At 42.0% G+C, this 15909-nt stretch overlaps 1 protein-coding gene and 1 long non-coding RNA gene across 2 annotated transcripts in view; one reads left to right on the top strand and one right to left on the bottom strand.

Moving 5' to 3' along the window:
* Positions 1-15909, bottom strand: part of LOC135213588 (uncharacterized) — a 103107-nt gene that overhangs the window by 1859 nt on the left and 85339 nt on the right. The window lies entirely within an intron of this gene.
* LOC135213568 (adenylate cyclase type 2-like) overlaps positions 1-15909 on the top strand; it is a gene marked incomplete in the record, with an annotated part of 801033 nt that overhangs the window by 746052 nt on the left and 39072 nt on the right. The window contains 1 exon segment of the mRNA XM_064247559.1: positions 12516-12640. Within this exon segment, the coding sequence (XP_064103629.1) occupies positions 12516-12640 (125 nt within the window).

Here is a 15909-nt window from a genome sequence, read left to right as displayed (position 1 = left end):
GCACGTGTAACTCAGCTGTAAGGCCTCCTTTTCCCTTTGCTACAGTTTGGGAATGACTTTATAGACACAGTGCCTGGATTACTTTCTTTCAAGTATGTAGAAAGCACCAGATTGCTTTTTTTCACTGGAAATATACATCTCCAGCTTATTTTCACAAGAAATATATATGTCCATTGGCAGCTGCCATGGCTTGAGGACACTTTTTTGCTTATATTTCATTGTCTAACAGCATTAATGATTACAGTCTAAACATTAGCCCCTGATAGTGTTCTCTACTCCTTATCCACCTCAAACCTTAAATAAGACCCTAATGCTTTAATACATTCTGATCATCCTGATCTACCAGCACCATCCTCTGGCACTTCCACTAGTGTTTAATACTTGTACGTAGTAGTTAAATTTATTTAGGATTTTATGAGTTTGCTGGTTTTGGACATTGTTACCTGCAAACTCAAACTTATGTGACAAGTGTTCTAAGAACAATTTAATGATGTACATAATAGTTGGGTGAACCCAATTTTTTACTTTTTAAGAACTCTCGGTATGAACTACATACTGCCAACTATTTAAATTCGCCATGCATTTATAGTTGTCCTGGTAGAATTGGATCTTTGGTCAGACATTTGTCGAGTTAGCTTTAAAGTCAAATGTGAACTAGAATATGAATTGCATACGTATCGTAATCTGTCATGTAAAGGTACATTTTCCTATGACAGCTCGGGTTTACCCATAAGTAGGATATACTAATGATACATTATTCACTTTGACATTTCATTGTCTTTTCTCTCCCAATTCACTTTGACATTTCGTTGTCTTTTCCCTCCCATGCATGACATTACAAAATGATAATAGTTATGCAGTATAGAATTACACTACCATTCAGCATTATTGGTTTGCTCTTACTTGCATAACTATAAGTGTTGTGCTAGGCCTTGTATAACGAGGCGCACTGTGAGGCTATTTAGACCTGCGATAATTTACGCTAAGGTCGGTTTGTTATGACTCTCATCCTCATTGAAGTGTCTTGGATTTCGATAATAATTTCCAAGTTTATTCAGTATCTTCTTTCTGATGCGAGGTTCTATTGTTGAAACACAGAGTATGAAAATATCTGTATTCTCTGAGTCTACATTGTGAAGATCAGATAAAATTGGACAGGTCTTCCAATGATGCTGGCTAAAAGAAATCTGATATACAATCTGGTTTACTAATCATAAAGTGAGCAGACAGTAGCTCGAACATACACACAGATGACACAGATTACAAGTCATGTAGGCCGTCTGGGTTATAGGTCACTGTGGTTGTCTGTGATGGTAATTGCTTCATAGCAAAGAAAGATAAAGGAAAGGAGAACGCATTTTCGAGAAGTTCGGCAGCAAGGAGGCTTTCGCGCCACTGTTGGAGGCGCCTATGCTCGCGGCTGTTCTAGAATCGGCAGGAGAGTTGTGGATCTCGTCAGGACGGGAGAAACGCCGCGATTTCTGATGCAATACCTCGTCTAGATTCATCTAAGAAGTTCTAGAAATCCCTGGAGTCGGTGACGTTCGCCGTAGGCTCCGCCCCCAGAGTGCCGTATAAATACGACGAACGAACTTTGGAGAGCAGTGATCGTAGAAGGAAGAGATCGTAAAAGAGAAAGATCACCAGTTAGTCACAGAGCCACAGGTCAGATTATCAGTGAGAGATCAGCAGCAGTGATCGTCAGAGAGAGACTAGAGACGGAGGAACCGACGAAGTATCGATCAAAAAGAAGAGTTGTTCGAGAGTTGGTTGGATATTGGTCTAGTCGTCTTCAGGTGTGGACGGCCGAGTTGTCTCTACGTTGAACAGACTTCGGAGAAGAAAAGGGGGGATTTCCTGCCTTACGATTAGACTAGTTCCTGCAATACGGAGTCAAGAGGACGTCCGCTTTCGCCGTTCTCCTTTTGTGAAGCCACTGCTTCGAGTCACTAAACTGGCCCGCAAGTATTTGAATTGTGTCACTGTTCCCCCAGTTCATGCAGTGTAAGATTCTATCGTTTTTATGTAAATAGGAGATACCATTCTGCATTTACCTTTGTTAGTAAGCTTGTAAATAAACCTTTGTTGTGTTAGTGTTTCTTTCTATATTCGTATCCCCAGTTTCAACTGTTTGTGTTGATATATATATATTTTTTCATTATTATTTTATATCGAACCTGAAGCGGACCTCTCTCAGAGGCCGTAACATTGTGTCGAACCCTTTCCAGGATATTTCGACACCGTAACATTGTCTCTGAGATCTCGGAGTCCGTAACATTTGTGGCGACCTTGCCTAGGCTATCAACACTTTAACAGTTTGTAACAGGGAGGATATAGAAAGAATCAGAATGAGTGAGAGAGTGAAAGAGTTTATTGAGTTAGGTAAGCTACTAGGTCTAGAGGGGAATGATCTCCGTGAGTATGTTGAGAAGAAAGAAAGAGAGAAGTATGAGAGAGATGAAGAGCGGCTGAGAGAGAAGCAATGAAAATGCAGCAGGAAGAAAGAGAAAAAGTACGTATGCATGAGTTGGAAATTGCGCGGTTAAGACAAAGCACTCATAACGGTCGGACAGGCGAGAACGAAAACGAAGCTGATAGGTTAAGTATGAGTACTGTGCTGAAATTGGTACCAAAGTTCGATGAGGAAGATGTTACGACATATTTCATGTGAGAAGTTAATGGAACGAGTAGGTTCTCCTAAAGAAACGTGGACTTTATATTTGCAGTCAATTTTGAGTGGTAGGGCACTTACTGTGTATAGTTGCATGTCTAAGGAGGAATGTGATAATTACGATATCGTGAAAGAAACTGTTCTTAGCGCGTATAGGCTAGTACCGGAAGCATACCATAAGAAATTTAGAAATTTGAGAAAGGATGAAAATATTACGTATGTAGAATACGGTAAGAAGTTAGAAAGGCTGTTTTTTGATTGGTTAACTTCTGCTAAAGTTGATGATTTTGATAGTTTGAAGAACTTAGTGTTGTTGGAAAACTTCAAAGATAACGTATCCCCTGAGATTAAACTTTATATAGAGGATAGGTGAGAAGTATCTTTTGCAGGAGCAACTAGGCTAGCTGACGAATATAGTCTAACTCATAATTTGAGTGTTAGTAAGAAACGAAATGATCCTTCGTCTGGTAGAGTGCAAAGCAGTAAAGGTTTCAGTCCTAGTAATAGCAATGCGAGTAAAAGTGACTATTCCTGTTATACATGCGGAAAACCTGGTCATACGTTTAAGGTTTGTAAGAGTAGAATGGCATCTAGTGGCTCAGAATTAACTTGTTTCCGATGTAATGGGAAAGGGCATTTAGCGAGAAATTGTGCAGCAGAAAGGAAGGACGGTAAGAAACCAGTATCGCTAGTTAACCTTTCGTCAAGTAGGAATGATGTGATGAGAGAAACTAGGAAAGTTTTTGGTGAATTTCTGTCGGAAGGCGTAGTTTCCTCTCTTGGAGGAGTAGATTCGAGAGAAGTGGACTTGCTTCGAGACACAGGGGCCGCTGTATCACTGATAAGGAGTGAGTGTGTACCGAACAGGGCAGAAATCAATTTGGAAGAGAAAGTTATGTTAGGTGGATTTCCTAACACTTGTGTTCTTTGTCCTTTGTTGAAGTTGAATTTAGAAAGTTAGTAGTTTCAGGAGAAGTAAAACTTGCCGTTGTGGACAGTTTGCCCGTTGAAGGCGTTGACATTATTGTCGGTAACGACTTAGCTTTATCCAAGAATGTGAATCCTGTTGTGAGGAATATTCCAGTGCCTGAAATGGTAGTAACTAGGTCGGGTTTAGATACAGACGTAGACTCCATCATAATTTGTTCATGGATTCGAACGAGTGTAAGTTCGTGAATTCGAACGAGTGTGAGTTCGTGGATTCGAACGTGAGTGAGTTCGTGGATTCGAACGAATGTGATAGAGGTAGCGAGGTTGATCTTGGCATGAGTGTGACTGAGAGACCTAACTCTATCGTGGACAGTGATAGCCAAACGGAAGGTGTAGCTGTCGAGAGTAACGTTGTAAACGTACCTGTATCTAGTACTAGTTACGGTGATGAATTAGGCTCTTAACGTTTTGGATAAGGATGAGCTAGTCAAGTTGCAGAAAGAGGATGAGATACTAACCCGAATTTTTTAGTGTGAGCTGGATGATGATCTCGATGTGTGTAAGGAAACTTTTTGTGTAAAGGACGAAGTTTTGTGTCATGTTTGTCCTAAGCCAGGTAGTGAAAGGGGAATCACAGGAAAATTTGTAGTTTCTAGGAAGCTGCATGATTAATTTTGAAGTTAGTACATGATGAGCAAGGACATTTGGGAGTAATAAACTTTCAAGTGTATTAGTAGGGCGTACTTTTGGTCTAAAATGAAAAATGATGTAAAGAGGTATGTTTCAAGCTGTCTTGAATATCAAATTGCCGGGAAACCGATTCATGTAATTCCCAGAGTTCAGTTGTGTAATATTCCTTCAGTAGGCTTATCTTTTGAGAATGTATTTATGAATATGTTTGGAACTTTGCCTAGAAGTAAGGGTAGAGGTGATTGCATAACTAATCTTGATTATTATAAAAACAATCTAAGAGATGTTTGGCAGTTAGCGGAGGAGAACGGAAGCGCTTGGCAATTAGTGAAAGAAAACCCGAACGGAAGTAAAGGGGAAACTGAAGGAAAACCTCCTGATCTTAGAGCAAAAGAGAGAAGTTTGTGTGTAAGAGATAAAGCTTTAGTACTAGTCTCAAGAGTGTGTGGGATGCTGCCACATACATCCATGCAAGAAATGGAATGAAGGGGTGACAAATCAAACCCGTAGATTCTTTAAAATCTTTTAATGAAGATAAACAAGACATCAAGACGACAGTAGCGGGAAGCAGGTCCGCGCTTGTCACTACAATGACCACTGGACAGTGACTGACTATGCATATGGCGGGAAATAAAGGCAGTGTTGACACATCTAATTACAATGTTGCCACGATGCATAATGAAATAGTGGTCTCACAGTATGTGCAATGGGAAATATACATGGAAACATAAATATAATTCTTCTATAGAATAATGCAAAGCAAATGTACAAAATGTTCATAAACTGTACGTAATTAATATACAGCATAACATTAAATATCTATACACCTCCCTCCCCCTTTACGCTCGTAACAGGTCTCGAGCGGAACATAAATTCCTCTGAGCTAGTCGAGGTGAATGGCGAGGGACATTGGAGGGTTCGAATGATGGCTCTCTTTCCTGGCCAGAGCAAGGGGACACAGGGACTTGGGGAGAGGTGTCATCACTCATGTTAGCCACTGGGCGTAAATGTCTTCGGTTTCGAAACCATACACGACCACTTGGAAGGCGTATTTCATACTTTCTTGACATTCCGCGGCCCATCACGATGCCGACCTTGTCCCATCGAAGCGTCGTTGAGTCCTGTATCCTAACTCGTTGGCCGATGGGGAGCTTGGGTAGAGGGCGGGCATGAGAATTGTAAAGGCTCATGGCTTGGTCGGTTTGGGCAGCAGTGCGACGGTCGTAATCTTCAGTCTTAGTTTGCCACTCCTCTGTGAATGATCTGGGGTGAGCCGGAACACAAGTACGGAGCGGATGGCCATAGAGGATCTGCGCAGGGGAGCGTCCAGCAGGGTTCGGTGTATTCCGAAGCTCCAGCAGTCCTCTATCAAAGGCTTCACAATCTATGTTCCCGGATGGGGCAGTCTTGATGATAAGGTGTTTAACAGCTTTCACTGCAGCTTCTGCGTGTCCATTAGCCTGAGGGTAATGTGGAGAAGTGATGATGTGATGAACTCCCCAGCGGTCGGCAAATTGCTTGAAGTCATGGCTGGAAAATGGGGGTCCTCCATCAGTTCGTAGCGGAGTGGAACACCAACCTCGCGGAGAAAACACAGAACATTCTTGTAACTCTGGCTGCAGTTGTGTCACGTCCACAGGGAACAACCACAGGCCAGCCTGAAAGTCTATCGGCAATAACAAGGAAGGATTTCCCTGCTACATGGAAGAAGTCAGCTGACACACTTTCGAAGGGCCGGGATGGATGGTCGTCACACATGTAAGGTTCTTATTGCTGACTAGGGAGAAGAAGCTGTTGGCAGGCCTCACAGCTTTCTACTTTACTCTTGATATCTGCATTGATACCTGGCCAGAATACTGTCTGCATTGCACGACGTCGAGTAGCTTCAATCCCTCGATGGCTGTCGTGGAGTCGATCCAAGGTGCGTCTACGGAGGGCTGCAGGGATGACGATCTGGGGTCCATACAATACTAACTCTCCATCCGCGTAAAGGTTGTCCCGCAGCTTCCAATATGGGAGGGCGGAAGCGTGGAGATCATAGCGGTTGGTAGGAAAACCGTTGGAGACGTAGTGAACGAGACGACTGTAATCTTGATCCTGGGATGCGGCCGTGCGGATTTCTTGTAGAGACTTGTCTTCTTCGATGATGGGTCCTGTTGCCTGGTCGTCATAGGAAGTGGCGGTGCTGGCAACGATACGCCTGACATGTGCAGTCGAAGTGGTGCACTCCTCTTCATCTTCAGGTGTGGGGCGACTGGTTGGGGAGCGAGACAGGGCGTCTGGTATGCAAAGTTGTTTCCCTGCGCGCCATACTGCAGTGAAGATGTAGGGGGCCACTTTCATCTTGAGGCGCTGAAGGCGTGGATTCTCAATAGCATCTAAAGTGTAGTGATTGAGAATTGGTATCAAGGGGCGATGGTCAGTCATTAAGGTGAAATGTTGAAGTCCAGACAAGTATAGGCGGCACTTAGCTATAGCCCAAGTGACTGCAAGTAGCTCCAGCTCTATGGTGGCGTAGCGAGTCTCTGTATCCGTAAGGAAACGAGAGCCACACTGGATGAGACGCATCTGACCTCGGCCGTTATCTTGAAGTAGGGCATAGCCGAGACCGTATAGGCGTGAGGCATCTGTTTGTAGAACCACGGGCGAGGCAGGATTGAAGGGTGCCAGGACAGGTGGTGAAGTCAGAGCTGTCTTGACTTTCTTAAATGCTCGCTCATGGTCGGGCGTCCAGACGAATGAGCGTTTGGGGCTCATAAGTGGACGTAGGGGCTGTGCTGCTGCTGCGATGTCTGGTGTGAAGTCAGCAAGTTGATTGACGAGACCCATAAACGACTTGACGTCTGTGACATTGGACGGTGTCGGGAAGTCGCGTATAGCTGATACCTTGTCGGGGTCTGCTGCAATACCATCGGATGATAAGACATAACCGCAAAAGTTAACTTTAGGGGCAGCTACAGTAAATTTCTCCTTGTTGAGGGTGATGCCATACTGACGGCATCTGGTCAGCATTTGGTGCACGTGTTGTAGGTGGGAAGGGAGATCCTCGTCGGAAAGGAGAATGTCATCTACCACCTTCACACAGTTGGGAACACCTTGTAGTGCCATATCTCCACGGAGGCAGTATGCATCACCTGTTGCTGAAAATCCCATCGGGCCGCGACAGTGCTGGAACCTTCCATACGGAGTTATAAATGTAGTCAGGTGGCGGTCCTCTTCTGCCAACTCCATTTGCCAATAGCCATGCAGGGCATCCGCAGTGGTGAAGTACTTCGCAGTAGGAGAGATGTTGCGGACGGCATCATGGGGCGTAGGTGAAGGGTGTGTAGGGCGGGCTACCTGAGAATTTAGGTGGGTGTGATCCACAGTGATGCGCACACCTTTGTCCTTGGGTACCAAGACCATGGGATGGCACCATTCAGAGGGTTCGTCGCCTGCTGGTCTGATGATTCCTTGTTGCACCAAGGAGTCAAGTTCTTCTTTCACTTGATCTCTGAGAGCAAACGGAATGGGCCTGGGTGTATGCACAGCGAATGGTGTAGCACCAGGTTTCAGGTGAATCCTCATCGGAGGGCCTGCCATTTTCTTTAGTGGCTGGGTTTGTAGATCCTTCTTGGATATGAGGACATCGCTGAAGTGCCGAAGAAAATAGTCCTTAATAGCTGCGGGTGACGTCATGGCAGAGGCAGGAAACTGAGCGCATCTGTTGACATGTGTTACCTTGAGGATGGGCTTCGGGAATTCCAGCGACACTATGGCGAGAGCTCGGCAATGTTCACGGGAGAGGAGGGGAGTCTGGATATCCTCATGAACATGTATGGTTGCTGAGCAAGACTTGTTGCCAAGACGAAGTGTTGCCTGGAAGCATCCTACAGCCAGTGTCATGGGGGATCCATCTGCTGTTACAACGTCTGTCATGGGTGGAGGTTCGAGCCTTGTCCGAGGTATGCGGAGTGCATCCAAATGTATGGTGCCAATCACTGTGATGTCTGCTCCTGTATCGGGGATTAGCTGGAGTTGTGCTGATATATCGCCAAATGACAGAGAGACAGTGACTGGTGTGGGGGACTCGCTACCCAAGTTATCACCCATGAAACGGCAGCTGTATACCCAGTCTGACTTTTCTTGGTCGACCTGCACATCTTCTCAAAATGTCCCTGTTTCTGGCAGGTCTTGCACTGAGCTTCCTTAGCAGGGCATTTCTGAGTGCGGGGCCAATGACCCGTGCGTCCGCAGTTATTGCACGATGCACCCGTGGCTGGGCATTGTCCGGAATCGTGCTTGCGAGAGCAATATTGACAAGGGTCACTGTTAGGAGACTGGTGAGAACGTTGGTCAGGAGATCGATGAGAAGTCCTCTTCTGTAGACGCTGGTTCTTCTTGTAAGTAGATACTGCGTTGACCTGGCTAGGGGAAGATGCAATGGCTGATGCAGTCGCACGTGTAGATTCGTAGGAGCGGCAGCATGTCACGAACTCTGCGAGGGTAGATGAGGGTTGGAGGGGGATAAGGCGTTGCATTAACTCTTCGTCTCTCACACCCATCAAAATTACCATCTGCAATTGCCGTTCGGTGCAGGAGGTGGGGTTGCCAGTGCATAAGTCCACTTCATCAGCGAGATCCTTGAGGCGTGCGTAGTAGTCTGCAAACGATTCTCCGACAGCCTGTTTGCAGGACAACAATTCCCTGCGTCGTAAGGCTTCATTTCTGAGGCTGCGAAAGTGTTTTTGCAATGTATCCAACACCTCTGTAAGGGAAAGTGATGTGTTGGTGGGGATGCCCAGTGTATGCGTAAGCAGGCGCTGGACGTCCAGGGAGATGCAAGTTCTCAGGTGAATCAGCTGGGAAGTTTGATGTAACCTATCAAGTCCAACTAATGCTGCATAATCCTCAAAACGGAGTCTCCATTGACGAAACACTTGGTACGTTGCATCTTGTTGCAGGAGAGGTGGGGGCTGGACCGTCGGCTTGCTAGAAACTGTAGGTGTATTCTCTGAGAAGCCAGGGGGTGGGGAACAGGTGTAACAGGAGGTGCAATCATGGGGTTAGTTTGCTGGGGTTGCGATGCCGCAATCTGTCCTGATAGCAAGGAGAAAAGAGACATGAACCGCTGGTTGTCTTCCTGTCTTGATTGCTCCATCTGTAGTCTGAAGTTCTGCTCCTCTTGTCGTCGTCGGTCTTGCTCTTGCATGCTGGAAGTCTGCAGAAAGTGTATAAGATGAAGTATGTCATTATTCTGGTCTCCTGTCCTATTGGGAGTCAGGGGAGGAGGGAGAGTGGTGCTGGTATCTTCATCAGCAGTGGGGAGGTGCACAGGTACCTCGTCTCTCATCAGACCCTGCGTTTGAATCTCGGCCTGATCCGCTGTCTGCTCCTCTGTCTCATCCATTAAATCAATTAGCTTTTCCTCTTGTTGAGCCATGTCGTGTTCGGTGTCGTAAGAGAGCTTGAGATCAGTAGAATGCCAGAAAAATATCCAAGTCGCTGTATGTAAGCGAAAGAAAGCACTTTGGATATTTAAAAATTACAATGTTTGTCAGTGCGCTTGTGAAATAAGCGGCAGTCGGGTGGGGTGAGTGAGTGTTGCGAGCTAGCGACTAGAGGGGAGGCGGGAGCGGAGAGAGTGCCTCTGGGGGAGCGCCTCGGGCCTCAGTCACCATCGATGCATGATGAGGGGAGGATGTATGGTGGGGTCTCCCGAGAAAACAGGCGCTAGAGTTCAAATGTCCTGAAGAAAGCTTGGCAAGGACACTTTAATATAATGCAACACAACACTATAACACACTGTCACTCTAACCCTGCACTGCACAAACACTGTATCACTCTTGGAGACACTGTAGTAAACTGTCGTTGATATCTTGAGTCACTGTAAGGAATCCAATGTGCGAGACGAGAAGAAAGCGGCAATGGCGGTCGTCTTCTTGGAGTCCATAACGTGCGGTTACTCACTGCGCCATGTGTGGGATGCTGCCACATACATCCATGCAAGAAATGGAATGAAGGGGTGACAAATCAAACCCGTAGATTCTTTAAAATCTTGTAATGAAGATAAACAAGACATCAAGACGACAGTAGCGGGAAGCAGGTCCGCGCTTGTCACTACAATGACCACTGGACAGTGACTGACTATGCATATGGCGGGAAATAAAGGCAGTGTTGACACATCTAATTACAATGTTGCCACGATGCATAATGAAATAGTGGTCTCACAGTATGTGCAATGGGAAATATACATGGAAACATAAATATAATTCTTCTATAGAATAATGCAAAGCAAATGTACAAAATGTTCATAAACTGTACGTAATTAATATACAGCATAACATTAAATATCTATACAAAGAGAAAGTCCCTTTTTACCTTATAAGTTCGAAGGTCCTTTTTCAGTGTTAGAGGAGAGGGGAAATATATATCATAGAATTAATGTGGGTAAGAGTAGAGCAAAATCAGTAAATGTAAATTTGCTTCATAATTATAAACAACGCCCCGTGCCATGGCCTCCGCCCGGGTAACAGTGTTACTGAGTGAGATTAGTTTTGAGAAAAACACAAGAGGTGTTTTAGTATTTATAAGTTTTACTGAGTGAGATTAGTTTTGAGAAAAACACAAGAGGTGTTTTAGTATTTATAAGTTTTAAGCAGAATTCAGAAAACAGAAAAAGTAAGAGAGAAGGATAATGTATTAGCTGATAGCCTTTTGGAGATTTCTCAGAATGAGTAGCCTAATAGCCGTTTTCTGTTATCGCACGAGTGAGTGTGTGAGTGGGGAAGTGTGCGTGTTTGACTGGATTAAAGCTTAATGCAGAATTGTTTCCCCGCTGTTTAATTCTTGCTTCTCTTTAGAAAAAAATAAAATCAGTTTATTTCACTTTTTCTCTTTTGGGGGGGCATGTGATGGCAATTGCTTCATAGCAAAGAAAGATAAAGGAAAGGAGAACGCATTTCGAGAAGTTCGGCAGCAAGGAGGCTTTCGCGCCACTGTTGGAGGCGCCGATGCTCGCATCTGTTCTAGAATCGGCAGGAGAGTTGTGGATCTTGTCGGGACGTGAGAAACGCCGCGATTTCTGATGCAATACCTCGTCTAGATTCATCTAAGAAGTTCTAGAAATCCCTGGAGTCGGTGACGTTCGCTGTAGGCTCCGCCCCCAGAGTGCCGTATAAATACGACAAACGGACTTTGGAGAGCAGTGATCGTAGAAGGAAGAGATCGTAAAAGAGAGAGATCACCAGTTAGTCACAGAGCCACAGATCAGATTATCAGTGAGAGATCAGCAGCAGTGATCGTCAGAGAGAGACTAGAGACGGAGGAACCGACGAAGTATCAATCAAAAGAAGAGTTGTTCGAGAGTTGGTTGGATATTGTCTAGTCGTCTTCAGGTGTGGACGGACCGAGTTGTCTCTTCATTGAACAGACTTCGGAGAAGAAAAGGGGGGATTTCCTGCCTTACGATTAGACTAGTTCCTGCAATACGGAGTCAAGATCACGTCCACTTTCGCCGTTCTCCTTTTGTGAAGCCACTGCTTTGAGTCACTAAACTGGCCCGCAAGTATTTGAATTGTGTCACTGTTTTGCCCCCAGTTAATGCAGTGTAAGATTCTCTAGTTTTTATGTAAATAGGAGATACCATTCTGCATTTAACTTTATTAGTAAGCTTGTAAATAAACCTTTGTTGTGTTAGTGTTTCTTTCTATATTCGTATCCCCAGTTTCAACTGTTTGTGTGATATTTATATTTTTTTATTATTATTATATCGCATCAACCTGAAGCGGACCTCTCTCAGAGGCCTTAACATTGTGTCGAACCCTTTCCAGGATATTTCGACACCGTAACATTGTCTCTGAGATCTCGGAGTCCGTAACATTGTCTCAAGCAGGAAGATTTTTCAATATTTACTAAACAATAGATTTGATAACCACAGATGACAGCAAACCAGACAATGACTGATACAACACGTCATCTTAGCCTACTTTATCTTATCTGGTCTGATCGATCACACATCTGCAAGCAAACTGGTTGACCTCTTGGGTCACTGGTTTTAATTAATCATAGTTTTAGTTTTTTTATATATGGAATAACATTCCATAATGTTATGTAACACTTACATAAGTCTGTAACATTTATTGACCTGAGAATCCTTCTATATTTTGCACATCCATTTCTTTCAGTTTCTGTTGTGAATGTCTAAAAACAAAACAAACGCAATCAAATTGTTCATTTATTGTAGGTCTCTCACATGGCCCTGTTATTGCTGGTGTAGTTGGTGCACAAAAACCTCAGTATGATATCTGGGGAAACACAGTTAATGTGGCTAGCAGAATGGATTCCACAGGACTCATGGGAAGTATACAGGTAGGTTCTCTCACATATTAATATATATATACTAAAAAAAATACTATAAAAATATTAAACCATACTTTGATTTCCTTCATTTCAAATTAAGATTTGTGTTCATCATTCTAAAGCATCTGAAACTTTTAACTAGTAAATATCAGTAAAATGCCACTCAAAACATATCAACTTTATTTAGATTAATTACATCTTTCCAATTATGGTTCAGGTGACAGCCTCACAATATGGTTAAAAATTAAAACAGTCTGTCGATTAATTTCCAGTTCTGAGGTCACTGTAATGCAGAGCATGAAAATTTTTTTTTTTTTTAAGATAATTTTTTTTTAAAGATAATATGTAAGCATTTTATATATGGAACACCTATAAAAATTTAATTTTTTTTTCTTTTTTATAAAAAAGTATTACAAACCCATAAATTTACATAAGCTTTTCAATGTAATCAGTACTTTGTCTGGACTTTCTACAAGATTGGTGCTTAAAATAAAGGCAATCTAAACCAGTGGACTTTTAGAACAATCCCATCGCTTTACATGATTAAGTGATCATGTAGTAGGACTAGTTCTTGGTCTATGAGGCCCACACTTTGTAATCTACTTTTAAGACTTTTGTAATTTATAATGATGCACTTGTCTTTCATAAAACAGGTACAGCTACTCCAGAGTGAAAAAAAGATTTTCGTTATGATGAAAAGGAACCTGACGTGAAGGCAGAATGTAGGTGTTCCTACACGATATACAAACCCTTGGTCCTTTACATAAGGAATTACTTTCGGCGTAGCTGGAATTACGGCCGTTAAATTCTTGAACAAGGTGGTTGGGCAGTAATTACTGTGTGGCAGGTGGGTAGGCTAGCCTGCCCAGATGTAAATACTCTACTACTTTGCTTTCGGCCGTCTTCTGATGAAGACGTGTGTTTATGAGCTCTGGCTGACTGGTTGTTGATCTTTTTTCCCCGTGGGATCTTTCTGGTTTATTTTTGTTGTTAAATATGTATATACTGTATTTGATATTAACATTAAATTTAGTTAACCCTCTTACGCCAAATGGACGTATTAAACGTCGAGTCAAAATGTCTCCCGTATGCCGAATGGACATATCATACGTCGACTCAAAAAAGTTTTTTTTTAAAATTCGCGGAGAAATACTTACAGGCCTACCAGCCGAAAACTTTTGAATCACGCGCCTTGGGGGATGCTGGGAGTTCACGATCAAGGCGTTATTTTGTTTACAATCGCTACGCAGACGCGCAAGCGCGAATTTCTTTCTTATCGCACTAAAAAGTATCGATGACACATCTCAAAAATTATTTCGTCACTTTGACATAATTTTTGCACCATTTTAAATTATCCTTTACATGAAGTATTATATATGAAAATGTGGCAATTTCATATATAAAAAAAAAAAAAAAATCAACTTTGACTCTACCGAAATGGTTGAAAACGCAATTGTAAGCTAAAACTCTTATATTCTAGTAATATTCAATCATTTGCCTTCATTTTACAACAAATTGGATGTCTCTAACACAATATTTCGATTTATGGTGAATTTATGAAAAAACTTTTTCCTTACGTTCGCGCGCGTAACTCTTCCAATAAATTTTTTCGTGCGATTGTCCATAATTGTTTGCACCATTTAAATTTGCCGTTACATAAAGTTTTTTATATATGGAAATGTGTGCAATTTCATGCACAATACAACTAAAACCAACCCATGGTTGTAGCTTTTATCAGTTTGAAATATTTCATATAAATAACGTTGTGCAAAAATTTCAACTTTCGGTCAACTTTTGACTTCTTACCGAAATGGTCGAAAAATGCAATTGTAAGCTAAAACTCTTATATTCTAGTAATATTCAATCATTTACCTTCATTTTGCAACGACTTGGAAGTCTCTATCACAATATTTCGATTTATGGTGAATTTATGAAAAAAAAAAAAAAAAAACATTTTCCTTACGTCCGCGCGGTAACTCTTCCGAAAAAATCAGAATTTTTTTTGTGCGATTGTCGAAATGTTTGCACCAATTAAAATTGGCTGTTACATAAAGTTTTATATATGAAAATGTGCGCAATTTCATGTAGAATACAACTAAAAATGATTGAAGGTTGTAGCTTTTCTCTTTTTTTGAAATATTTGCATATAAATCACGATAAATAGAAAAAAAACCACGTTCGGTCAAATTTGACTCTACCGAAATAGTTGAAAAACGCAATTGTAAGCTAAAACTCTTACGGCCTAGTAATATTCAGTCATTTATCTTCATTTTGAAACAAATTTGAAGTCTCTAGAACATATTGTGATTTATGGTGAATTTTTGAAAAATATATTTGACTTCCCTCCGCGCGCCGAATCGCGGCCGCAAGTCTCCGAAATGCGTACATCGCATTATCCTAATATTTGCTCCTTTTCATATTAGCCTTTTTATAGAGTTTCATATATCAAAATGTGCACAAATTCATGAAGAATACAATAAAAAATAATTGAAGGTTGTAGCTTTTCCCATCTCCGAAATATGTGCATATAAAAAATATATATATAAAAATTTCGACATTCGGTCAATTTTAACTCGTCCGAAATGGTCAAAATCTGTAATTCTAATCTAAAACTCTTACAGTAGCGTAATAATCAATCATTTGTCTTCATTTTGAAACAAATTGGAAGTCTCTAGAACAATATTTAGATTTACGGTGAATTTTGAAAAAAACATTTTTCTATGTCCGCGCGTTACGAATTCGTACATCATTTTGTGATAATATTTTTCCGGTGTTGCTTTTATTGTTTTACAATGTATTATATATCAAAATGATTGCAATTTAGTGTACAATACAACGAATAAAAAAGTAACTCGTTAGCTTTGACCGTTTTTTGCACAGCGTGATTTGAATACAATTATGTATGCTTTTATTTTTCGCCTACCATATATCCCATTATTTACATATGATAATGATATTATTTTTCATTTCTGATGGTTGCATACTCAACTTCAGGCAATGATAAAAAAAGGAGCCAAAAATGAACTCTTAATCTTCAAAACTAAGCGCGCTGTGATTTTTTGAAAAAAATATTTTTTTCCTTTTCAGCTCAGCGCTCACTCCAAACCGGCCCCGGCACACGGGAGAGGTTTTGATTTTTAGGGCTTCGGCGTAAGAGGGTTAATAATTTACAAACCCACTTTTTGTGATAGCCTTTATAGCCGCCTCTCTACTGGTGTTAAGAGTTGACGGCAAAGGTATGCCAGCATATTATTTACATTCTTTCGCCCTTTCACGTG

The sequence above is a fragment of the Macrobrachium nipponense genome, chromosome 19 (genome assembly GCF_015104395.2).
Source record: "Macrobrachium nipponense isolate FS-2020 chromosome 19, ASM1510439v2, whole genome shotgun sequence".
Taxonomy (NCBI): Eukaryota; Metazoa; Arthropoda; class Malacostraca; order Decapoda; family Palaemonidae; genus Macrobrachium; species Macrobrachium nipponense.
The sequence above is the reverse complement of the archived record's forward strand: the minus strand, read 5'-3'. Positions and strand labels throughout refer to the sequence as shown.